The 26,082-nt window shown below is 39.7% G+C and overlaps 3 protein-coding genes across 4 annotated transcripts in view; all 3 read left to right on the top strand.

Moving 5' to 3' along the window:
* LOC134000590 (latent-transforming growth factor beta-binding protein 2-like) overlaps positions 1-5,771 on the top strand; it is an 82,041-nt gene extending 76,270 nt beyond the window's left edge. Inside the window, exons 38-41 of the mRNA XM_062439977.1 lie at positions 115-288; positions 381-659; positions 1,678-1,827; positions 3,412-5,771. Of these exons, the coding sequence (XP_062295961.1) occupies positions 115-288; positions 381-659; positions 1,678-1,827; positions 3,412-3,587 (779 nt within the window). The 3' untranslated portion in view covers positions 3,588-5,771. The remainder of the gene's footprint in view (positions 1-114; positions 289-380; positions 660-1,677; positions 1,828-3,411) is intronic.
* Positions 5,772-7,459: 1,688 nt separating this feature from the next.
* pomt2 (protein-O-mannosyltransferase 2) lies at positions 7,460-14,168 on the top strand. 2 transcript variants are annotated; one of them, XM_062440195.1, is made up of 21 exons: positions 7,460-8,161; positions 8,253-8,337; positions 8,418-8,522; positions 8,637-8,745; positions 8,993-9,101; positions 9,764-9,923; positions 10,016-10,122; positions 10,230-10,312; positions 10,636-10,745; positions 10,848-10,914; positions 11,019-11,079; positions 11,201-11,279; positions 11,445-11,596; positions 11,699-11,790; positions 11,887-11,963; positions 12,052-12,123; positions 12,221-12,280; positions 12,370-12,475; positions 12,554-12,694; positions 12,783-12,894; positions 13,548-14,168. In XM_062440195.1, the coding sequence occupies exons 1-21, from the start codon at positions 7,857-7,859 to the stop codon at positions 13,651-13,653; spliced, it is 2,298 nt and encodes a 765-aa protein (XP_062296179.1). In that variant the 5' UTR covers positions 7,460-7,856; the 3' UTR covers positions 13,654-14,168. The 2 variants fall into 2 exon arrangements, with proteins under 2 accessions (XP_062296179.1, XP_062296180.1); XM_062440196.1 differs by having other exon boundaries at positions 7,990-8,105.
* Positions 14,169-14,977: 809 nt separating this feature from the next.
* Positions 14,978-25,691, top strand: lin52 (lin-52 DREAM MuvB core complex component). Its single transcript, XM_062440827.1, has 6 exons — positions 14,978-15,006; positions 16,442-16,516; positions 16,602-16,639; positions 16,759-16,825; positions 17,022-17,105; positions 25,221-25,691. Exons 1-6 carry the CDS (start codon positions 14,988-14,990, stop codon positions 25,274-25,276), a joined length of 339 nt encoding a protein of 112 aa, XP_062296811.1. The 5' UTR covers positions 14,978-14,987; the 3' UTR covers positions 25,277-25,691.
* Positions 25,692-26,082: the final 391 nt, after the last annotated feature.

Genomic DNA, 26,082 nt, shown 5'->3' on the forward strand with positions numbered 1-26,082 from the left:
AGATATAGACACATTCACCACTGAATTTTTTTTTTTTCTTTTTGTATCCTCAATTCATGTTTTTTTCCCCAGTTTTGTCAGTCTTTGTTAAATCTTCTTGGTCTTTCCAACCAGAAACTGTTGAGCCTGATCACGATGTGCACATGGATATCTGCTGGCAGCGTCTGGAGGGGGGCAACATGTGTGCAGAACCCCTCCAGGGCCGTAAGACTACATACACTGAGTGCTGCTGCCTGTATGGCATAGCCTGGAGTGGACAGTGTGCCTTCTGTCCCAGGAGAGACTCTGGTGAGAAACAGAATGTGAATTCAAACACACTGTTTTTTATTTCTAAAATACCTGTATAACTCTAACTCTGCTATGGGTGCCGCTGCTTCCAGAGGACTACGCAGTAATGTGCAACCTGCCTCGGAGAGGAGGTTCAGACAGTTTGCGAGAGCGGCCAGGATATGAGTATGGTATTGAGGGGCCAGAGGATGCTGCGGAGCCTTTCGTTCCTCCATACTGGGACAACTATGGCAGCCCTGCAGGACCCTATGACAATCCTGAGAGTGTTCCCCTGTTCAACGACAATGATTACAGCCCTCGACAGCCATCTGGCCGTGTCCCCATCCATCGACCACGGGAGCACCAGCCACAACCAGTGGATTCCTACTCCGGTGGGTGTATGCATCCTTCTTAGACAAGGAGACACTGTCAGGGGTTTTCCCCATTAAGTTCACAGGTCAGAGCAATAGTGTATAATATATACAGTATGGGAGAACGGGGTTGGTTTTGGTATCCCTCAAAAACTGTATCCTTAATTGATTTCCTTTCAATGGCCTATAGTGTCCGGTAGGAATGGAGTGACCTTAATCCTTTTAAGCTTATTCTTTTCAAAAGATAGTGTTTTTTTGCACTTGTGACAATGGGCTTGGCTGTCCCCATTTTATTTAAATGGGTATAAAATAAGAACTTAGGCAATCTTTAAAAGAATTTAAAATGTTTAATTTATTGTTAAACATTCATTAATGTGACATTCAACCCTTAAGAAAATGAGACAAGAATCCTAAACTAGTATGGTTTTTGAAGCTAACAACCACCTGTTGTTGTGTAGCTGAGATAAAAACTATCCAAACTGTAGCTCTCCTCTAATGCTTTCGAATGGTAATGTTTGTTTAATTATAAACCCATTGTGTAAAACGCCTAGGAGAGAAACACAAAAAAGTCCTCTTACCTCAATGTCAACTGTTTTACTAATGACCTTGAAGGTGACCTCTGACCCCAATTCTGAAAATGTTAGCACTGACACTAGCACCCTCTAAGGAGTGACATCTACTGAATGTGACCACCAACCCTATTATCCTCTACCAGTCAAAAGTTTGAATGCACTTTTTCATTCAAACGAATGGTAAGGTGTGTCCAACTTTGGACTGTTACTGTATATAATGGTTAGTAATGCAGTGAATGGATTTAGATGGATTCCTCTAATTTAACTGCTTCTGTCCTCATAAGGAGGAGGAAAGTGCATGCAGTTTTACATTATGATTAAATGCAGCATAGAGATGAGGGTTACCATCTTTCCATGAGGATGTGTTGATTCTGACTTTTTTCTCCCTGTATAGGACAACAAGTTTCTTTTTTATTAATAAAAGTGTCAAAAAGATTTTCCTCTTACATATTCCTCTTCCCATTCAGAGCGCTATGAAGGCTTTGAGGGTCTCCGTGCGGAGGAATGTGGAATCCTGAATGGCTGTGAAAACGGCCGCTGCGTTCGTGTGCGGGAGGGCTACACCTGCGACTGCTTTGATGGTTATGAGCTCAACTTAAATAAGATGGCCTGCATAGGTGGGTCCTTTTCTTTTCATCATTTTGGATATCTTTCTCAACAGACCACCCACATTTAGACTCCATGTTCCAAGTCCAAAAATGTTCAGGGACTTCTTAGAATCAATAGGCAATCAATCAGTTCATTTAATCCTGTTTCAAGATGTGGTGCTGAATCATGAAATCAAACCACGATGAACTCTTCCCTCAGATTTAATCCTTTTGGAGCCAGGTTTTGGATTAATTTCAGTGAGGTAACTCTTTGTGCAGTATATCATCAAGCTCAAGGAGAAGCTTTGAATTAAACAGTGTTGCATTAAGTTATGTTTTATGGGAAACTAATGAAAGCAGTGTACTCCTCAAAACCATCGTGTGTTACCCTTTGGTCGGACTTTCCCTAGTTGCACGCTGCCAAGAGTAAAGCCTTGAATCTTAGCCACTCTGTGTATTACATCAGATATTATATCTTTGAAGTGCACTTTGTTTGTTTTGTAAGAAAGTGAGACTGTCTTGTCGTAATGAAAAGCAATGATTACAGTATTCTGTCTGAGTACCGGCTTATCAACTCCAAGGTCAGCCGCTTTCCCAAGGAAACTAAGTGAATTCCGATACTGTGGAAACATGTGGGAGCTGTGCAACTCATGCAGTGCCTCCTTTTATAAATATCACTACACTAGCATCTCCCCATCAGAACATGACATAAACAGAATGAGGGCCATTTGAGATTGACTGCTAGGAAATGACAATCAGACCTCCCGGACTGAAGGGGAAGGGAAAAGAAAAACCACTTGAAGGCCAAAAGGAAACAGAATCCATCACATTGTTAATTTAACCATCATTCTGAACAGTTTAGTGTTCAAGGTGGCTGGGAATTCAAGTTCAGAGCCTATCCAGCCAACACGCAACATGACGGCATGTTTGATTAAAGATATACAAGATGAGATATTATGCAACATATCATTCATGTTGAAAACCACCAAATGTGAACTTTAGTGGAACTAATTAAAACATCTTTGTTTATGGCTCATAAGCAACATTATTTAACACAGAGAAAAATCAGATCATTCAAACTAATTCAATGTAGCTGACAAGGCTGTTTCACCTCAAGGTCCATTTAGTAGCTGTTGTGGCGATTTCAATCACATTACATGATCTTCCTCAATGGGTAGAGTTTGCCCAGTTGTCATGGGAAATGTGGATGTTCAAGTTTTCATTTTTACTGAGCATTTTAAAGAATTTTTCGTCCATGTTTCAAACTCCATCTGCTGATGAAGACGTGTGTGATTGAAAGCTTCACAAGACTAAATAGACCTTGAGGTGAGATCTTTTTGTCAGCTGCCTTTTCTAAGATAAACAATGAAGTTTGAAACTCAAAATCAAAAATCCCTGAAGTTTGAGTCACAAAAATTAGAGATTACAAGAGACAAAAGAGAAAGAAAGACTAAAGAACTGTTAAAATGAAATAAGAAATATGAATCATTTTAGCATTCCAGCGTCCCACCTCTCATACCCATAAGACCACGCAGCTGCAGATGTGGTGCAGACAGCTGTTTCAGCTGTGAAATCTCCCCACTGACTAACTCCTCATGTCTCCTTTTCCTGTAGACATAAACGAGTGTGAGGACATCAGTGACAAGGTGCCCTTGTGTGAGAACGGGCAATGCACCAACACAGAAGGGTCCTACAAGTGCACCTGTTTGCCGGGCTTCGTGGCCTCTGCCAAGCCGCACAAATGCATCCCAGCGATCCCGGAGTCTGGGCTTCAAGAGACAGGAAACTGAGACAGTGACTGTTGAGCGCTGGCTTCATCCTGTTCCTTCAAAGATCACCGTACACCCCTCTGCCCTTAATCCCAAGGGCCTGGCACTAAACCTCCAACAGTAACACTGAAACGTCCAAACTCGTTTCCTTACATAACACAGACACACACACAGATATACAACAGTGCACACACTTGCATTCAGCACAGAACACACTTATGTCCCCTCCTACATTTACAAGAGGACCAGGAATTGTGCAGTGAATGAATTACATGGGATTTAGCATTTCACCAGATATCCATTTGCCTTAAAGGGATTTTGTGGACTGATCTATTTTATTCAGTAACCCCAGGCAATTTGATATGCAGATATATTTTCCACTCTATTTTCTCTGTCACTTTCTTTTTTTTTCTTTTGTTGTGTTATTTATTTCATTTACATGACGAGCCTCTGCAAACTAAGCAAGCAACCTATTTCAGAGGGCATACTTGATTCCTCTTGTTTTTGACCAATTTACTTCAGTGACAGTGTGGAGAGTTAAATACATGTATTTTGTAAAGGAAGGAATGTCATAAGAATTCAGCCTGAAATCAGCATCTTGCATCACTGCCACCTCTCTCTCCAATATTATCATTGTAAATTGACCTTGGACTCAGTGGATCATGCCGGGGTTGACAGACAACAGAAATACAAACAAAGACTTTTCCCACTTCCACCTTTCTGTTCTTCAAGATTGACTACAAGCTGTACACCAAGAACTGGGAAGACAACACAGCCAATCTATAATATTAAAAGCTTCAGCTTGGACCTGGAAAGACTGTAGATGTATATGATGATCTGACTATATAATGTTTTATAAAAGGTGCAATAGGTATTACCCACCTTCTTTTATTTGACATCATTTATTGCAGTTTTTGAATTAATTTCACAATCTTAATACCAGCAGTGAAGTAGTAAAATTATGATCCTGACAGTTGCTGGTTCTAACAGTATTAACATGTTTTATACTCCTGAAAATACCATGTGTACCAAGTCTTACTGAAGTCTGACACAAGGCTGCATTCTAGCATCACTTCTGTGAAACTACAAGAAGGCAAATTAGTTGAAATGATCCGACAAATGGCACTGCTTAAAGTAAAAAGATTTGTTTTATGTACCATGTTGCACAGGCAAAAAAGGATTATTCATTCAACTGCAATGCCACTGGATCCCAGATCTCCATTCCCATGTGTGCATCTCTGAATGCATATAAAGACAAGGCTTCGTTGGAGAGGTTTGGTATATTTTGTACAGATCTAGTACTATGTATTATTTTTGTTACATATTCTCTTAATGCATTATAGCACAACCAATATTTTGTTTGACATAAAACATAAAATGTAAGAAAAAATCTGGCATTATAGCTTTGTAGATTTATACATGTCTGTAAAAAATGTTTTTTTTAAAGCATAACTTTTTATGTATGAGGAGAGTGGCTGACACTGTACCAGAGGAACTGTGTGTATACCCTGCCCTGTGGAGCAGACAATGAAATATATTTTTTGGAAGTGGCAGCACTGTTCTGATCGCAGACATTTTGTCTCTTCAAGTTCATTACAAAGACAATGCTTTTGAAATGCAAGCACCAACTTCTGTGTGTTACAACCCTACGGTTAAATATTAGTAATTGGGAACATTATTTCTTTTAGTCTCTTTGTTGGATTCTTATGTCATGAATGTATCATAAATAGTATCAGCCCACTCATTTGGTTTCTGTATTTGAATTCCCATTCATGCCTTTTTTTATCTTTTATATTCAGGTGTAAGAAAATAATGTCATTATTTGTTTAATGGACTAAAATTCTCTCCAGAAATCTCAGCAGCACAGAAACGAAAGAGGAATTTTAATGTTGTAGGATGAATTTAAGTTAATGACTTATGCCCTTAACCTGCATTCATAAACTATAAACCTGCAATTGTACGAATGTTTCCACTTGATATCCACTGTACTTCACTGTTGCTCTAATCATCACCTGAACCGGACCAGAAAACTAACATTTAGGTCAAAGTTGGAACATTTAAAACTTCAGATAAAGTCTTGTTGTAAAGCTATGGTCATTGGAAATATCATGCTCATTCATTTTGTTTACCTCTTGACTGTAATCACTATCAGTCATCAAAATAAAAATGTAAAAAATATGAATCTGTGAGAACTTATTTTGACATCTTGAATACATCATGTGCATATTGAGTTAGTAGTACGTTTCTCTGCTGTAATGAAATGATTCACAGGATGCTGCATTTTGTTAGTTGCAGTTATTAATGGTCTACATCCACTACTAATGATTATAGAGTGTTGAAACAATTTGTTGTAGGTTTGTACAGGGATGGCATATCATTGTGTAACTCTCAGAAGTGTTTGCAAGTATTAGTATTTAGATCCTTAATTCAAGTAAAAATGCATTATAATTAAATAATTTATCATGTACAAAGTATAAAAAGTAAAAGTGCTTCTGCAAAATGACCCTTTGCAGTGTTGTTATTATATATTACATGATTGGATTATAATGACTGCTAGCATGCAAGAAAAATTGAAATGCTGCAGCTGGTCAAGTTGGAGATAATTGCAACTCATTTATAAAATGCTGGCTAGTTTAATCGAGAACATGTTTAACATTTTTTGTTAAGTAAGATCATTTTTTGTAGTCCTATGTAAAAGCTAAATCTGAAACTAATAACTGTTGCTGCAAAATAAATGTAGTGGAATAAGGTACACATTTTCCTCAGATATACAAAATATGGAATTACTTCAGTGGTATTTCAAAGCTGTACTGTGGTACAGTACTTCATTTATGCCGTTGGTGTTTGTTTTCAGCTCATATAAGCCACATACTTTGTGGTTATTCTCTCTATATATATCCTCTAACCCAGTAGTTTTCACACTTTTTCATGTCAGGGACCCCTATACGGAGACAAATAAGGCCACAGACCCCCATCTGATAAGACTTTTCCGTTTAGATGTTTTATTACAAAAAGTGTATGAAACCCATGACCAAAATAATCATACATTATGTGAAAAAGAAATGATTCCCATTTTCGCTGGTGACCTCTTGGAACCCTATCAAGGGCCCCTGGAGGTCCAGGTCCTAGTTTAAGAAACATTGCTCTTACCTATAAATAAATCACAACTGGGCAATACCTGCTGTATTAACCCTTACATACTCTTTATACTCTGACTCTTCACAGTATGGAGCAGGTCATACCCCCTTATAATTAATCCCTGTACCAAATGTTAACCACAAATGTATTCTGCATCCATAGATACATAATCAGTCATTAATTATAGGTGATTGATCTTCCAGTAATGTTTCAGAGAGCAGAGTGTTTTCTTTAGGGTTGACACTTTATGTCAGAAAATATCACAGTATATTTATGATCTCATGCTATCTAAACTAGTGAATATAACAGCCGTAATTATTAATACATTGAAATGAAGGATGCAACAATACTTGAAAGGTAGGTTTCATGATAATCCTTAAAACCACCAATCAACACGCTCTTTGTGCAAAAATGTATACCAACCGCAAAAAAAGAGATTATTTTGGAAAAACCCCGAACAGGATGTAAGGGTTAACAAAATGTTCCGGTAACTGTCATAAAAAACAATAACTTGGCATTAAAATTATTTATTAAACGATATTGCCCTCTAGTGGCCAGACAGAAAACAGCCTCCGTTTTTTAATACATCCATGTTTTTTTTCCCATTGGTTTCCCAGGGATCTGGGAGCCATTCCAGGAGGACGCTGGGAAATTGAGTGTAGCTGCGTGTCCTTTGTCGACATAAACAACACAGCAGAATACACCTCCCAGAAACCACCTCGCTCCATACGTGTTGTCGTGGATTCGAGCCGTAACCTCTCACGTTATCCGTGTTGCTAAGGTAAATCTCGGTACTCATTTACGTCTTTTATTGTTTGGGATGCCGCCATTGGACGAGTGGACAGTTGGTTAGAAAGTAGCAAGCTCGGATAAGTATGTCCACTGATGAAAGTGTCTGAACAGCTCTGCGACCATGTGAGAAACAGTATGTGTGGTAATGAGTGGTGAGGGTGTGACATTCACTGCCAGTGTTGCCTGTTTTGCCAGCTGTGAGTTACAGTTTTGAGGCATATGCCAGTGTTAAATCTTGCTAATATCCATGCCAACTGTAGATATTTGCCTTTGATGGCTATGACTGTATGATTAAATAGTATTATTCAAGTATTGGATCTCACTTTTCTGGTTTGGAAGGAGGTCTGCACACATGTCCTAATGGCAAAGGAAGAATGCATCACACAAGAGTGCAACATAGCAAAGGACACTTCAATACTACGAAACAGGAAAACCTGTCCCACTTCAGAAAAGAATCAGACCTTCCCAAATCCATCCAAAAACACTCACTACCCACCAGAGGATGACAGCCAGGCTTCAAATGGGATGTCTGCTCACCGGTCAAACAGAGGAAGAACCTCTACAAGTGATGAACCCTCACCCAGAGAGCTGCTGCCTTTCCTTTTGATGGTGGGGCTCTCCTTCTCCACACGCCTGTATAAAATAACAGAGCCCCCTCATGTGTGGTGAGTGAAAGTCTCCTGCATGTGTGTGTGTGTGGTTTCTGTCCATTTGTCTGTGCCATTTGTCACATGAGGGCTCTTTTTGGTATTTCAGCTGGGATGAGACACACTTTGGGAAGATGGGAAGCTACTACATCAACAGGACCTTCTTTTTTGACGTCCATCCTCCTCTTGGAAAAGTAAGATGGCAGTGTGTTACTTTCTGTACAGGCTCAACTGTCTAGTTTGAGGAATACTGACCTCCTTTGCTCTTTTCAAGATGCTGATAGGTCTTGCTGGTTACATGACTGGCTATGATGGCACCTTCCCCTTCATAAAGCCAGGAGATAAATATGAACACCACAACTACTGGGGGATGAGAGGGGTATGCTGCTCTCCGCACTATGAAACCTTCCCCTAAATGCTTTACAGTATAATTTCAATATATAACCATGTGCTTCTGTAACAACTTGTGTCTTTCCTTCATCCTGCCCTCCAGTTCTGTGCTGTGTTAGGCTCCTTTCTCCCCCTCTTTGCCTACCTCATAGTGCTGGAGTTGTCTCAGTCTCACACTGCTGCTCTTATCACTGCTATTCTGCTCATATTTGGTAAGTAATCATCCTTACATTGTAAATAGATCAGAATCATTTAGATAAATTACTAAGTGCAAAGTAGTTTATAGTAGTTATATGCTGATTTTACCAAAATGGCAATTAGACAACTGATAAGTGTTGTGTGTGTTAAGATAATCAGTTTGCATGTTAAATTAAACAATTTAATCCATGCCAATGCAGCATATATTTATTCTGTTGAAATGATGATAAGAATCTGTGTTTGATTACACCCTCCTCACAGACACTGGCTGCATCACTATTTCCCAGTACATCCTGTTGGACCCCATACTCATGTTCTTCATCATGGCAGCAGTGCTGAGCATGGTTAAGTTCAACCAGCAGAGACATAGGTAAGGTCACCACTACAACTTTTATTTGGGGGTTTTCTGTCTTGTTCTCTGCTTTATATTGCTGAAATTGTAAGTAGTTTAACCAATTAATTGATCATCAGTAAATGAAATAATTTAAGTCCATTTTCAAGTAAATCGACCACACATTTCTTGGCTATGGCTTCATAAATTAGGCTATTTGTTTTTCCCAATTTCATATAATTGTAAATTGGCAAACACTTTATTTTTGCAGTGGTTTATAATTATATAAAATATGTCCTCATAGGAGAAGTTATCATCGTTGACAAATACTGTACATTTATAAAAACCTGCTTATGACTACATTATAGTGTTAAAACAGTTATGTACTATTTGTAAAAGCTGAAAAGTGGGACTTAAAATAAAGTATTATTGTAAATGAACACCAATGACTTTTGGTCAAACTAAAGAAGATAATTTAAGACTTAGCTTTGTGCTCTGTGATCTGCATTTGTTTCTTTTTTTATTGGGTTATTAGAATTTTTTTGTTCTTTTATTTTCCATAAAGGAAAGGCTTATCATGAAACCACTTTACTTACTTGCAGTGTTTAATGTTTGGCAGGTAGTCAGGGTGTGCTTCTGACTGTGGTCGTTTCCCTGGCCGCTGGTGTACTAGGCAGTAAATGGTCTCATTGTTTTTCCAGGCCTTTTACTGTCCCCTGGTGGCTGTGGCTGGTATTGACTGGTGTAAATCTTGCTGGAGCTTTGGGGGTGAAGTTTGTGGGTCTATTTGTCATCCTGCTGGTGGGACTGAACACAGTGTCAGACCTGTGGAGACTATTGGGGGACCTGAGTCTGTCACTGGTAAACAGCAGCATTCATTTTAATCGTTCTGGTAACTGATGGTGTTGAGTAATTGTAGCAATCCAGTTACTCTCATCTTCTTCTGACTTCAGGTGGACGTTGCAAAACACTTACTGGCTCGGGTTGCTGGACTCATCCTGCTTCCACTCTTTTTCTACATTACAATATTTGCAATCCATTTTGTTGTTTTGAACAAAAGGTGAGTGTGATTGTTGGATACAGTCTGATTAATCCGCTCACAGAATAATGTGCGATAATATCTACTGCATTGCTTGCACAGTCATGATCTCTCTTCTCTCTCACCAGTGGACCAGGAGACGGTTTCTTCAGTTCTGCCTTCCAGTCTCGTCTAATCGGGAACAATCTACATAATGCATCCATGCCTGAGTGTGAGTCCCAAACACGTGTGAATAAAACCACATGGCAGTGCAGCTGTGTTTACTAAAACACTAATGGAAAAGAAGCTCAAACAGAAATTTAAGCATTCCTTCTGTATTGATGATAGCCAGGCGGGTTCAAACGTTTGCTTACATTTCTCTGTCTGCACGAATCAAAGTGAAATATTTAGCTTATTTTAGTAAAGCTTTCGGTTCTTGTTTATGCTCGGTTCCATAATTGCCTATTGTTGGAACTGGTTGCCACTTTAAGTGATTTCTCAAATACATTTTCAGTAAAATATACTTGTGTCTTGTATCTTGTTTTTCTGCCTCAGACCTGGCATATGGCTCCACCATTACAATAAAAAACCTCCGTATTGCCGGAGGCTATTTGCACTCTCATTGGCACTTATATCCAGAGGGAGTGGGAGCAAAGCAGCAGCAGGTTGGGCCACATGGAAACATTGTCAAATTTAATAAAATATTATATCCATAATGTATTTTACATCCTCTGAAAAAAAACTCTTTTTCTTCTGTGTGCTTACAGGTGACCGCCTACCTGCATAAGGACTACAACAACTTGTGGCTGGTTCACAGACAGGATGTTAATAATTGTGAGGAGAAGTGGATGATTTAAAGTTTCATGAATACCAATAACATTTATTATCAAATCAAAAATAAAGTGATGTATAATCTTCTGTTATTTGTCTTTATAAAGCTCAGTCTGGAGCCAATGATCTGGTCCGTCATGGTGACATAATCCGATTGGAGCACAAAGAGTAAGAGCTGTGAAAAGAAAAATGCATCTCTTAACCGCTGCTGATTTGAAACAATTCAGTCTCTTTCAAGGCAAAGTTGCTTTATATGTTATGTCCTGTTCATTTTGCTTTGTTTCTTCAGAACAACTCGTAACCTTCATAGTCACCTCCATGAAGCCCCTCTGACTAAGAAACACTTTCAGGTTACAGGATATGGCATTGTGAGTAAGCTTATAACATAAAGCTGCACACTAAACAATTAGGTGTGTAATAATTAAATAACGCACATTATTTGAAGCACTGTGTAAAGTTGCCGGACAATTGTATAGCATCATAGCATTATTTGTGTTCCCTAAACACCTTTTTAATCTTTGGCCTGTTCTTAGAACGGTACAGGAGACACCAACGACATCTGGCAGGTTGAGGTGTGTGGAGGTCGGAAGGGTGACCTGGTGAAGGTGCTGCGCAGCAAAGTCCGCTTTCTGCACAGAGCTACCGGTTGTGTGCTTTACTCCTCTGGCAAGACTCTTCCCAAGTGGTAAGAATGGCCTTATCTACTCTGACCTGTCATAGATTTAAAGATTCATTCTTGTGCGTGTGTGTACTGTGGAAGCTGACTGCGGGTCTTGTTTCTGTTCAGGGGCTGGGAACAGGTGGAGGTGACCTGTAGTCCCTACTTGAAGGAGACTCCAAGCTCTCAGTGGAACATTGAAGATCACATCAATCCCAAATGTATGATACACATTTCCTTCTGCTCCTATGCTTTTTTCCCACATTTAGATGTCCAGCATTAACCAACACACTGTTTCTCCTTGTATGTTTTGACAGTGCCCAACATCAGCCTGTCAGTGCTGAAGCCCCATTTTCTGGAGATATTATTGGAGTCCCACATTGTTATGATAAGAGTACGGATCCATGAAATGAATCCATCTGTTAATTAATTAATATGTTTTGACTGAAGTGATTGTTGTAACAAAACATGTATCTTTATAGGGCAACAGCGGTTTAAAGCCCAAAGACAATGAAATTAACTCAAAACCCTGGCACTGGCCCATCAACTATCAGGTGCAATGCATGATATATAGTATAGTTTTATGGTATAACCATTAAATGCATAGTTAAGTTTACCTTCAGCATATGTTCTTGTTGTATTTTTGTTAAGGGACTGAGATTTTCTGGAGTGAATGAAACAGAGTATCGTGTTTACCTGCTGGGGAACCCTGTAAGTCTGTCTTTAGCTTCTTTCATGTCCATGTGGTATTGTAGGTTTTGTTCTGTCAGTGCACACTGTGATTAAATACTCTTTCTTAGGTGGTCTGGTGGATGAATCTGGCCAGTTTGGGATTGTATCTGATCATGGTGACAGTGGCCTCTATCGCCCTCCAAAGAGGTGTCTCAGTGGACCAGAAAAGAAGAGGTAGGATTATTAACAGTGGCTTCATCTCATAGATTTTACCATCAAATGAATCAACATTTTTTTCTTGCTGTGTTTCAGAGCACTCCTCTGTTCTCATGAGAGGAGGAGGACTCTTACTCCTCGGCTGGCTGCTGCACTATGCACCTTTCTACACGATGGGCCGTATCCTCTACTACCATCACTACTTCCCTGCCATGCTCTTCAGCACCATGCTAACAGGTACCCTTTACATTATGCCTTCTTCTTATATAGACAGAAGATACAGAAGCGGTCATGTTGGTTGAAGCATTCTCTTCGTTTCTCACAGGAATCACATTAGACATCCTGCTAAAGAGTGCTGATCTGCTGCTCCGCCCACCTTACTGTGATTGGCTGCAGAGAATCGGGCAGATTTTACTTCTGTTTAGTGTTCTTTACAGGTGAGTCATAAACAGTATATCACCCATGTGTGAATTTAATGAGGTCTGTTGTGGTTATGCATCTATTGCTTATGCCCACTTTTCCTTAATAATCTCATCAAAATGCCTTTCAATAACCCCAATAAACATTCCTGCACTTATTCTGTCTGCTGTGGGTTGACATATAGCTGAAGAAAGTGATTGTGATGTGAAAATAATAGTTTTTCATTTGGGATAAGACGCTTATTGGCTTGCTTGCCAAGATGTCTGTACACTAAATTAGAAGCTGACTGGAAGCAGGGACAAACTTCTTGCCTGGCTTTATCTGAAGGTGAAAAAAAAGAGTGCCACTAAAGCTTACTAATTAACTTGTTATATCTATTTTGTTAAGGATTAACAGAAAATGAGATATAACATGTTAATTAGTGAGCTTAAAGGCAGACAGAGCGAGACTAGCTGTTTCCCCCGCTTCCATTTTTGTGCTAAGCTAAGCTAATCATGTCCTGATTATAACTTCATATTTATTATTTAAACATGATAGTGGTATCGATCATCTCCCTTTCTTGCCAAGAGTTAAATGAGATTCTCATTTAATGATTTGAGGTGACTTTGTAACATATAAAGTTTAAATATGCTTGCTTTTGTGTAACTTATTTGCATCTGTTCTTCATTAGTTTCTACCTGTTCCATCCACTCACCTATGGCATGACGGGGCCTCTGGCACACGAGCCGGGCAGCTCCATGGCTCGCCTGAAGTGGATGGACTCCTGGGAATTCTAGCCAGCTTTGCATGAAGATGACACTAATGATGTGATATATAGCAAATGTTCTGAATATAAGGAACATTGTTTACAGATAGAAATAATATTTCAAAGGTACTGTACACACTACAATAGTATCCCTACCTGCCCAAGTATTTATGTCTCATTTCCAAGTGTTGTAGTTTATGATGTATGTATAAGATGGACTTGAAGCAGTGCAATATGACGTTTTTGAGAAGAAGGATCTAGACACTAATCAACACCAAACTGCCTTAACTCATAACACAGATCACATTCAGGATTTATATTGTATGTCACAATAATAAGCTAAAGTGCCTCCAAGGAGCTAGTGAAAGTATATCCTGAAATGTGTTGATAATACATTTCTTTGCTCAACAAATTCAGTGAAAACCCTTTTTATACATAATAATAGGCTATAAGAGACTGTATTGACGTTAGTGCCCGGTATTTTTGTATTGTATTTAGCCATTAGTGCTGTCTGGTACTGGCTTTGTTTTTGACAATAAGACTACTGCTGACTCTGTGTGATCAATAAACTATGTTATTCTTGTAGCCTGTGTTTTCACATGCTCCTATAAACAACATTTAATCCTCTTCAGTAGCAACACAACATGAATTTTCAGTTTGGACCACAGAAACTGACCTGTTGTCTTTTTTCTAAAGACAGTGATATGTTTTTTTCATCATTTTCTCTTGCAGAAAAATCTTAATTAACCAGAAAAGCTTCACTGATATTAAAAATTGTATAGGCCAAGATGGGCAGTAACGGAGAGTTACAGACTCTCTACATAACACTATAAGTTAGATAGTACAAAGTTATACAATTCTTATACAATTCAACGAAACATTAAATCATAGACACAATGCAATTGGCACCTTAAAGTAACCAAGGAGTTGCCTCAAACTTTAAAATAGGCTATAAAAATCAATCTGGATTATCTGTTCATAAATTAATTTTAATTTGAGGATCTCTATACCTTTTGGGTCTGGTTATGTAGACCAGTATAATAAAACCACATAAAAGCACAAAAATGTATCAGCATGAAAAATAAATACATTGTGGTCATAAAATGAACATAATTAAAATAATATATTTGATTTATTTTCAACATTTCAATTAATAATCTTTCATTTAAGCCATTCCTTCATTCATTCATTCATTCATTTATGCATGCTTACATCAGTTTTTGTCCTCCATACACCTGAACGCTACATTATTAGAATAAACCAGCCGGCCGCCTGGTGGCAGATCTGTTGAACTACATCAGTACGCGTCAACTCTGAGGACGCCTGCTGCCATTGGCTGCCGTTCGTCACGTGTTTATACTGAAGATGGCGTCTCCAAATGGAGGTAAATTCTAATTCCTTACGCTGCTATGCCGTGTATAAACTGGACATTTGACATTAATAACGGCTCTAAATCGGTTACTACTCTTTTTCTGTCGTACTCGAACATCCTAAGGCGACGGAGTACACATGTTGGCTCTGTATTCACTGTATTCCCGTTGGCTACAGCCTTCACTAGCCTCACTGTTTAGTCCAGGGCAGACGAGCAGCCTAAACATCTTCGTGCAGTTTGACACACACAGCTCAGCTACAAACATAGAGATACTGTCTGAAACCTGCTTCTGTGTTGCAGACAGACTGCACTTTGTTACGATATGGGTTAACAGTTACAGTCTAATGTTTTATAACATCGTTACAATTCACTTGCTTATGTTATTTGCATGTGACGTTGTTGTTATTACTGCATAGTTCTGCGTTTTAACAGTAAAGCATTCTTATAGTACAACATTATTAAACCCGCAAGTTGTCTTATTATCAGGTGTCTATCAATTGTATGTCAAACTATACACAGGCACCGTATAAACTTTGCATTATTATTTATATATCTACGTATTTACGTATTACGTATTACATAAAAGTAAGTACAAGAAGAGAAAAATTCTTGTACTTACTTTTATGTAATACGTTTTGTATATGATACATGTTTATGTGCTTTATTTTGTATGTGACATTCAGTATACGTTACAAAATGTATATAGTGTTAAACCATGTCCTAAACATGTCACCATAATGTTGTATGTTATCTTTATAAAAATAGCCAATATTATGTCAGAAAATAACCAACATTATACTATCATAATTATGCAGTGTCAAATCATTTATAATCTAGACATTTTACTATAGTTATGACTCAGTGGGCCCTCAGAAAGGCTGCTGTGTTAAGTTAGGCTGTGGTTTACTATAACTTTTTTCCAGTTTTTTCTATAACAGTTGCTTTAATTGTCTGTGTATTAACTGAAACACAGGATGTTGTTTGTTAGCAATGTGCACCTACTCAGTCACAGAAAGGTGGACCATGATCAAGATAAGATCATTTGATGAACAAACAGATTACAGAATCATACTAAAAAGATCAAATGAATGAAAAAAGAGGTTTCATGTTTTACAATGTAGCTCTTGTGATGTAAATTATTTACTATATTTAGTAAAAGGCCAATACCTGTCAGCTATATTCATCTAACCCTAGTGGGGATTCCTTCATCTTAATTCCTCCACAGTTGTTTAGAGATTTAAATACAACCTTCGACACTGTTCAGTACTTCAGCTGGAAAGTCTGTTTTGAACATAATTTACACAAAGCACTTAAAGTTACTTTTGGTGTTTATCTTTGTTTTCACTCTAACTATCTAAAACTGTGCAACTATATTATTTACACAAAAGGAATTAATGTATTGTCGGTAGAAAATAAAAAGCAAAAACTACTTTTTGTGTCTCAACAGGTGATGACTTTGAGTCCTCTTTGCTGAGTTTTGAGAAGCTGGACAGAGCGTCACCAGATCTGTGGCCGGAGCAATGTAAGTTTGCTCTTGTGTCATTATTTTCTATTTATGTATGTTTTACGTTGTTTTAATCTTAATTAACCTGTAATCTCTCACACAGTACCTGGAGTTGCAGAATTTGCTGCATCTTGTAAAAATGTGAGTTGAATTCAAATTGGCTCACTTTGATTTACAAACTGGATATCTAAATAGATTAGACATACTTTGATGTACTGGCCTGATTTATTATAAGGCCAATGTTGTTTCTTACGTCACAGCCCATCACCAACTCTCCCCCCAAATGGATGGCTGAACTAGAGAGTGAGGACATTGAAATGTTGAAAGGTAATGTACAAAACACTGGAAATCTGTTATATTGAACTAGTTACTGTGTACCTGCAACAGCTGGTGTTAAACAGGAAGATTGGAGTGAATGTAGCCAGCCTTGACATATAATCCTGTCAAACGGTATAAGACTTGGCTAAAACTAGTTACATGATGCTAAAAGCTTTGATTATGAGTCCTTTTTATCCCTCTGTAGAGCTGGGCAGTCTGACTACAGCCAACCTGATGGAGAAGGTGAAAGGACTTCAGAACCTCGCTTACCAGCTGGGCTTAGAGGAGTGTGAGTACCACGAACAAAACACACCATTTAATTCAATGCACACAAAGTAATGCATGTTGATCTGACCATTAAAAAGGCACTGCAATATTAAATAGTTTTCATTTGCTGCCTTTTCTAATCAAACACATACTTAAATATATGAGTGACAAGTGTTTAAATACATAAATACAAGCTGTGAAACTGATGATTGACGTTTTCATGTCACCACTAGATGGTGCTTACACTCTTTCTAGCTTTTTTTCTATGTGTCTCCAGCAGTAGTTGATTTCTCAGTATTCTTGTGTGATTTAAATTTCAAAACACAAACAGACTGACTGCAAATAGTTTTGTATATTTATCCAAAGACATAATATATGTAGAAGTGTGAACTTTGCTATTCAGAATCAACTCTGCACTACGAAATAACATCAGCAAGTTGACCTTGAGGTCTTAAAATAATGGATTTAGGTCAATCTTATTAAATTGGAAAAAGGTAAGAAACAAGGGCATGCCAACAGAAGCCCATACAACAAGTGCTCAAGCATTTGATGGATACCAAATCTAGTTTTTAATCCATTCCCCTCCATTGTCATAATCCTTGTGGAGTGTGGATTAGAGAGATGTAGCTAAGTGCTCATATTTTTCCTAAGAGAAAAATGGGTATTTATTTTTCCAGTGAAAAAGCAGGCAATGAGGACTTGTGGTATAGACCCACCCTGTTAACGGGATGTTAATGTCAGTTAAATATAGCCAACCTGCCTGTACATAAAGACAAAGTATTATGATGTACAGTTTAAAGAGTAGAAATGTTGCACTGTAGCCTGCCTGCCCTTTTGGCTTGTAATGAGCTCAATGCTTTGTAGATTTCCAGAAAGACAACATGGCCTCATGAATCAAATTAAGGTGAACATAAATTGGAAAGGCTTTCATCAAATGTGATAGGTGCACATGTGGAAACTTTTTTGTTATCAAAAGAGATCATCAGGTTTTAGGCAGGAGAGTTGACTCACATTTAACTCATGTTGCAGCAGTGGTTCAAATACGCAAATAGATACATAGAATACCATATGCAGGAATCACGAAAGCTTAGAGAGCAGTAATTCATATTAAAAGGCTAAAGAAGTGTGACAATTTGCATAGACCACAAGTTGCAAATTAATTTTACTCTAAAAAGTGTTTAATCTTCCTGACTTCCCTAAACCTGCAAAAGCATGTAATCTGGCTTGTATAAAGATGTTAGCTGTCATAGGTGGAGGACTGCAGGATTTGCAATCATGTCATGTACCCCAGGATGACGGGACACAATGCTTATTATTGGTGTCGGAGCAGCCCTGTAATGGGTGCCTGTTTAATGCTCTCTGGTTTAATTTTCTCCTTTTCCTGGCCGTCAGGGGAGGCCTCGTAAATCTCAGCTACTTTTTCATCATGTTTGTGCACTCTTCAGTACCCGTAAACGAGACTCCGCAGAGGCACGGCAGAGTGAGGGCAGGGGACAGGATTTACTGCCCCTCCCCCTTCAACATGTGGACCATTAAAGAGGAAGCTGGTTAATGGGCAGAGCACAATCAAGCAGTAAAAACTCACCTACTCGACTGCAGTGAGAAAGCGGACCGGAACCCAACATTAATACAAGAACACCATTCCCCACGTCTCTACAATACACCTGCAGTGCTCGTGTTGATTTCTGTCCGTGCACTGTGCTTGCACATATGTGTTAACATGGATGTGAGGGGAGGATGCAACACGCCCTTTATGCCCCCCTCCCCTCCCCACAAGCACCCCCAGCACTGGCTTTGTGACGCTGGGCCTGGTCTAGTCCCAGCGGGACTTGACGCGTGCCTCTTCCTCAGGCCCCAGCTGTTACTCCGCCCTATGATGAATGCTGCTGTCTCGGGCCGCTGAGCGTGGGCATCAAGCCCCAGGTCTCTGGGGAGAGCTGAGGACTCTGATAAGTGCTGTTATTGGAGGTAATTGAAAGCTGAGTGTTCCTTTGGGATGCACTGGAGGGCCTCGGCTACTGAGACGGCTGGTAACATGGCTGCAGGAGTCGGTGATGGTGCTCTATCATACTTGTGCGCTCAAGGCTACTGACTTGCATTTAACACTACTTGCTAAGATAGGTTGTTAATTAGGAAAGTTTTTTACAGTAGAATCTGCTCATAATTATGATTTGTCTCAAGTTGCAGTCTATGCAGCGTATTCATTATTCTATCTTGAACTACAGTGAACATTTCACAAAATACAAAGAAAATAGAGAATTTCACTCATTAAGGAGCTTGGTTAATTGTGACTGTGATGATATTTTCAGGGTAATCGTTACTGGAGATATGAACGTATAAAAAATTTCATTTGGTCTTTTGACACAAATAAGAAGCCAAACACTTAATAAAAATTGTCTCTTTTAACTTTTAAGACATGGAAAAGGCAACATTTATTCCTGCAACAAACAAAATCTTCCATATCTAGTATATTCTGGGTATTTGACCACCTGTTGTCTCTCGTTTAGCGCCCCTCTTCCGAAGCCACAATACCACCTGGCGTAGACCCAGGCTGACCCCTGTTGCGTGTGCCTGTGTGAAGGTGAGACTGAAGGTTGCCCTGACCTGACAGCTCCTAATGGGCCCACATTCACCACCTCCTCCTCACCCTCAGGATCAATCTCCGGCCTATTAGAAGCGTGCCGCTCCTGAATATGATTGCATTCACTGGGCCCCACTGGTGCTAATGTGCCTCCATCAATCCATCAGGGCGGGCTGACCGCAGGACGGGCGGTTATGAAGTGCCTGTGCTGACAGCCGCTGAATGAAGAACAGGGGATGCTACCCTCCTTCCTCCTCCTCATCACCTCCTTTACTCTGCTGTGCTCATCTCTTCACCTCTACCCGGCTTCTCCACAGGCCCACAGTAGCGATGAATGGCAGTGTTGTGGTGCGTCTCCTCGAGCAGAAAGTGAAACGTGGAAGGCTCATTGGGCTGTTGGAAGTTTTGCTAGAGAATTTCAAACATGATCAAAGCCAGTTACATTGAGCCTTATATGAATAGTTCTCTCAAACTGGTAGAGTTAGCCTTCAAATTTATTGGGCATGCTATTTCATAATAGCCCTGCTACTTGTAGTCATGGTCCATTGTTGTAAAATCTTTAGTAGTTCCGAACACATTTTCACAACAGGATGACACAAGTATCTCCCTCCACGGTGTAGCAGGTTGCAGCTGTATCTGATAGAGCTTGTCCATATCTTAAACAGCATCAGTGTTAGAGCTGTGTTAGAGGAAAGGGAGGCAGAGCTTAACACACAGACACACACACACACACAAACACACACTGTCACACACCGCTCCTCAGTTCTGCCTGCCTGCTGCCTCCCTGAGCAGATCAGAAATGACACCTCATTTCCATAAAGGCATTAGGAATTCATTGGATTTTCTTTCCCAGCTAATCATAGTGCGGGTGTAAAACCTTTTAGGCTTTTTAATGAATGATTTTTGACTGATTGCCTATTAATAAGGACACCTCTTGAACAGGCATAGACTGGGGCAGGGGTTGGGAGGTGCAGATGTGTTTGTTTTGGTGTGTTAATGTGTGTGTGTGTGTGTGTGTGTGTGTGTGCGTGTGCGTGTGTGCGTGTGTGCGTGTGTGTGTGTGTGTGTGTGTGTGTGTGTGTGTGTGTGTCAGCCAGGCGAAAATGCATTGGAGAAGGAGGAGGAAGAGAGGAGGGGTGGGCCCTCTCGGTTGGGACATAAAGAGGAACCAGTGGCTCCCCTGGGAAATCACAGCTCGTGTCTGCATCTTAAATATCCCTGTGAAGTATCAATAAGTGGGTAATTGAATTTTGAACACAAACATGAGCGTCAGGTGTATGTGGTGCAAGGCGGGGGTGTTTGGGGGTGGTAGTGTGGGGTGGGGGGCCGAATCTGTGTGCCTCCAAGTGTTTCAGTACGTGTGTTTGTGTGTCTCATCTCCTCTGCGTCTCCCTCGTCCCCGGGGAAGAGGGCGGTGAAAGTGGATGTTAAATCCATTAAATAAAGCTTACAGCCCGTAATAGCTGAGCAGCACTCGGAGATGGGCAGTGGGGGTCAGATAAGTCCTCTTAACTCTTAATGAAAGTGAATTGGGGCAGTCAGGGCCGGGGTCCAGGACTCCTGTTAACCCAGGTGGTCATCTGTCTTTTAAGCTAACGGGTCCAGCGGCTCACTGAGAGTGTGCCACCAAGAGGGGCGGGCGGGGGTGGGTGTTGCAGAGAAGTGTGTGTGTGTGTGTGTGGGGGGGGGGCAAAGTGATGATTACTCTCATTTTATACACACGGGAGTCATGGTGGGGGGCTGGGAGTGGGCTGTGACAATGACACCGAGATCACTCACCGTAAATGAGGGGAAAGTAAGATGTTACACCACAGCGTTTCCTGCACATTTACATTCCAACCACTCGTTATTTGCCAAATGAAAATGATTTGCCAGTGCAGAGCGAGGAGGATATTGCAGAAACATTTGAGTTGCACAACAGGATTTCCTACAGCATAGCTTTTGGCGCTTGGTGTTTTAATTTAGGAAAAAGGGCAACATTTTAAATAGCCACAGGGCATATTTAGCGGTTTGCAGATTTAGGTCAATCTTCATTTTGACAATGCACCTGAGCAGCAGTAATCAGGCCAAAATCTACAGCTAGAGGATTACTGGAGCTGAGGGTACAGGAGCCTTCAGCAGCAGCACATACTCCGTTATCTGCTCCATACTGGTCTCCTGCCATCAACTGATGACAACCTGGCTGAGCTCAGTTTGTTTGTTTATTTGAAATGTATAAAATGATTTAAAATAATAAGTGAAGTCAAGTAATAAGGAATCATGAATTTGGGTTAAATGATTAAATACAATGTTCTGTGGAGTCTGCATGTGCCCCTCTTCACCACGTTAAACTCTGATGGAATCACTGACCAGTTAGTGCTAAAGGGTAATTAGATAGCAACAAATCAACAGTGCAAGGAGATGGCCTGCAGAATCCATAAGGTGTCATTTAGTATGGATGGCAGGCCTAACAAGATGCTGATTAACTTAGTGCAAGATTAGTAATTGACCTTTCTAATCAACTAAACAAATCTCTAAGTCCCCCTAATCAGTATTGATCTGCCCTGTTGTATGACAAAGCCCATGTGTTTATGTGTGTGTGTGTGTGTGTAAGGGAGTGTACAAGTATGTGGGCGTGTGTGTTTTTGAGGTTCTATAGTCATCTGTTTGTGTATATCTCATGCAGATTTACAAGCATTGCAGTGTTATCTGTTGATAATTAGTCTTCATATTTCTTGTGACGAAAAACACATTTCTTTATATATAGCCTACTTTGTTAAATAAAAAAACTTGTACATTTACATGTACTTCTTTATCTTCCTTTTTTACCAGCAGTTTTTCACTGAGGACATTTTGACATGTCACAGAAGGAAAAGCACAGGTGTAAATAATCAAATTAATGATGACTGAATTCCATTTAGCTGCTACAGTTTCAGGGTCCTGGTGTTGTGAATTCTGGCTCAATGTCACACTGTCGTGGCTTACTGGGACAGTTGGAGCCATTGTGGATGTTAACCTCTGCCTTTCCTACTATAACTAGTTAAAATGTCTACTGTGACACAAGCCAGTTGCTGCTCTTTTTCATAGTCAGTGTTCCTACTACATACAGTACAGACAATAAGCATTTAGACATTTACTCATTCCACATTTCCTTTTTTATAAAAAGAAGAGCCACACATCATAATTTGAGCACTGATGTATGTTTAATTGGGTCTTTAATGTGATGATATCAATGGTATGAGTTTCTATCAGGGTAGGGGGAAGCTGCACTGAACCGTAATTAATGAGACGCTCAGCGGGGCAAGGGGGTCTCAGGAGGAGTGGCACATCCCTGATCTGTTTTACAGTTTGGCCTCATCAAGAGACGGAGAAGAGATAACAAAATAGAGGGAAGAATGACACCTTAAAAATCAAAAACTATGAACTGCTCCCCTTTACCTTTCCTCGCACAACTGCTCCTAATAAGAAAGTGACATCAACCTCCTTGTGGTTTTCAGGTCACCCTGATGTAATTACTTTCCCTCGCCTAATTCTGATGGCTTCATTTCAATCTGAAGCACCGTCTGCGTGTCCACAGGTCCCCTGATGACTTTGTTTAGGGTGATCTGAAGAGACAGCAAAGTGCAAAATGAATCCATCCCATTCCAATTAGCATCATCTTTAACCTAATGACGGACACCTCAAGGTGACGTGGCCCCCACGCCCAAATTCACCATTATCATTCCACACCGAGCAACTCATCTAAATTACGAACTGCCCCGGCTTTTTCATTAGCCGCTGCGACCAGGAGAGGAGGGGCGCCTTCACACCAGCACACAGGCTGACAGTAGCCAATTGAGATCCTGATCACATTTCTCTTGCAGGCACTATGAAGGTGGATGACTTTCTGCTTAGTTCGAAATCAGTCCTCACTTTGCTGCTCTGTAGTCTTATATTTTTGTGATGTACAAGTAGTTAGACGCTGAATAAAGTCACTGAGGTGATTCCAGCTTGGCAGCTCATAAACACTAGTGGAGCTGAGAGCCTGATCCTCTTCTTATCTTTAACAAAGAGTAATTACTGTACCTGGATGGCGCCTCTCTGGGGTTTATGATGATGCTGCAGGAAAGTCCCTGCAGTCTCTGTGGTGACACAAGAGTTTGTCTTCTACAGAAAAGCCTCAGTAATGTTTGCTCTCCCAGATAAGACTGGATTCACAAAGAGACTTCAGTGGGGACGATTCTGTTGTAGGACTGTGTGCGGCACTTGTTCACTAGATTCCACCCAGACATCTTCAATATGCCAACATGGAATTACCTGGCTGTTTTCTTTACCCAGGTTAACCGTTTAATTAGTAAAACATGTCATGGCAATTCAGTAGGGTGTGGGATAAGTAGTCGAGCTGTGAAATATTTGCCAAGTGAACATATATATATATATAACATATATATACTGTATATATAACCATAATGTGCAACAAAGCAAGTCTGTTGGGGTATTTCTTGAGTGTAGAGAGACATACAGTATGACATTCAACCATTCAACAAAGTAGAGCTGCAACAATAAGTTGATTCATTGATCAGCTGAACGACAGAAAATTAATCAGCAAATATTTTCCTAATTGATTGATTGTTTCAGTGTTTTTTTGTTGTTGTTGTTTTGTTTTTTTACTAATTCTGTAGGTCCAGCTTCTCAAATGTGATGATTTGCTGTATTTCATTGTCAGTAAATTGCTTGTGCTTTCTGAGAAATTGTCCTTCTTTAAAAAAAACCTGTTTTTAACATTTCCTAGACTAAATGATTAAGATTAAGATTAAGAATTATTATAATTCTGCAAGAATTTAAAAAATATATATTGGCAGATTAACTGATAATGAAAATAATCATTAGTTGTAGCCCTACAACAAAGGTCCAGAATCTAACACATTTGTTGCTGTTATGTGGCATGCATCTTAACCAATAGGCTACCAGAGTGTTGTCCCTAACCTTTGACCTTTGTCCTCTTAATACTTTTGACCCATTATCATAAATTCACTGCTGCATGCATTAATCTATGGATAATTTGCCCATCTCAGATTATTTTTTTCCTGTTTAGTCTTTATGACAGCTAAAATGAAAAGTGCTGTTTTACCTTGAAAATGGTTTCCTTATTTTTTATTTTTTTATCTGTCAGTTATTTCATACTACATATATTCAGACTCTTTGTCTCTCAGTATTCTCTCTTATCTTGGTGCATTGCATACACACAAACATTCATGCATGCGTAGCTCTGAGCTCTCGTACTTCACTTCACTGAGACAGCAATCAAGCAAATCACAAGACTTTGGTCGTTATGTCTCCATTTTGTTGTTTTCCACATCCTGAATGAACAGATGTTTGTATAAATTACATCTCGGTGTGACATTGCAGATATTAAATACATGCTTTGCATTAATAAAACAACAGTTGTGGATTGGTTAGAGCTGCAGACACATCTTGTGCAAGACTGACAGTTTTATGATTTGTACCAATTTATGAAAGGAAGGAATGTGGTGAATCGAAATGTTCAGTGATTTGTCTTAAATATGTGATTTTGTTGTTTGCTTATTTGTTTTCCAGCCAGGGAAATGACCAGAGGCAAGTTCCTGAACATCTTGGAGAGGCCCAAGAAGTGAACAATGTTTTGGTTTTGTGTTCTTGCAAGCAACAGGAAATTTGGGACTGCAAGGTGAATCTGATTTATGTTTACCGACATGCTCTGAACTTGTTCAGATCTTTGCAACAATGTTCAAAGACTTTCAATATTCAACTTCAACGCTGAAATGGAGCAAACCTCTCACTCTCCACAGCTGCCGGTCTTCTTTCTAAAACTTCCAAGTGCTCCAAACTCCTTGGTGCACCTGTCCTCCTACATAGATAGATGCCTTTTACGTTCATCAAACCTGAAGATTATTATTTAGTTTTCGCTAAAGTTCACTGTAGACTTGCCTTGATTAAATGTTCCCTATTTATTCTTATTTCTATTTTAAACATGATTTACATTTTTGCAATTTGTGAAGTTGTATAATAAAAAAAAAGATTTAAGATGAAGAGAGTACTGCCTGTTGTTTGAAGACCCCTGCAGTTGATGAAGTTTGCAGCCGAAGCAGCTAAACATTTTGATGCAATATCTTTTTTTGGGGGGCTGTTCAACTTCTAATTAGGGCAATAACTTCATGCCTCTGCCATTCTTCAAAGTGCAGCACCTCTCCGGCTGAGCACATGTAAAGAGCTCCGACGTGAGAGTGCTTTCCCGGCTACCAGGGCATGTTTTCCATTTAATGAGCATTGGAAGCAGGGTCCCCTACACAAAACATTGCGTAAAAATAATATTGCTCATTGTCATCGCCGTTAATCAGAGTTGACATAATTACTAGGACCATTTCTTTTCTAATTAGCACACTTCAGCGTTGTCGGAGCTAGCGGTCAGGCAAAAAGAGAA

This window comes from Scomber scombrus, chromosome 19 (genome assembly GCF_963691925.1).
Source record: "Scomber scombrus chromosome 19, fScoSco1.1, whole genome shotgun sequence".
In the NCBI taxonomy this organism is placed as follows: domain Eukaryota; kingdom Metazoa; phylum Chordata; class Actinopteri; order Scombriformes; family Scombridae; genus Scomber; species Scomber scombrus.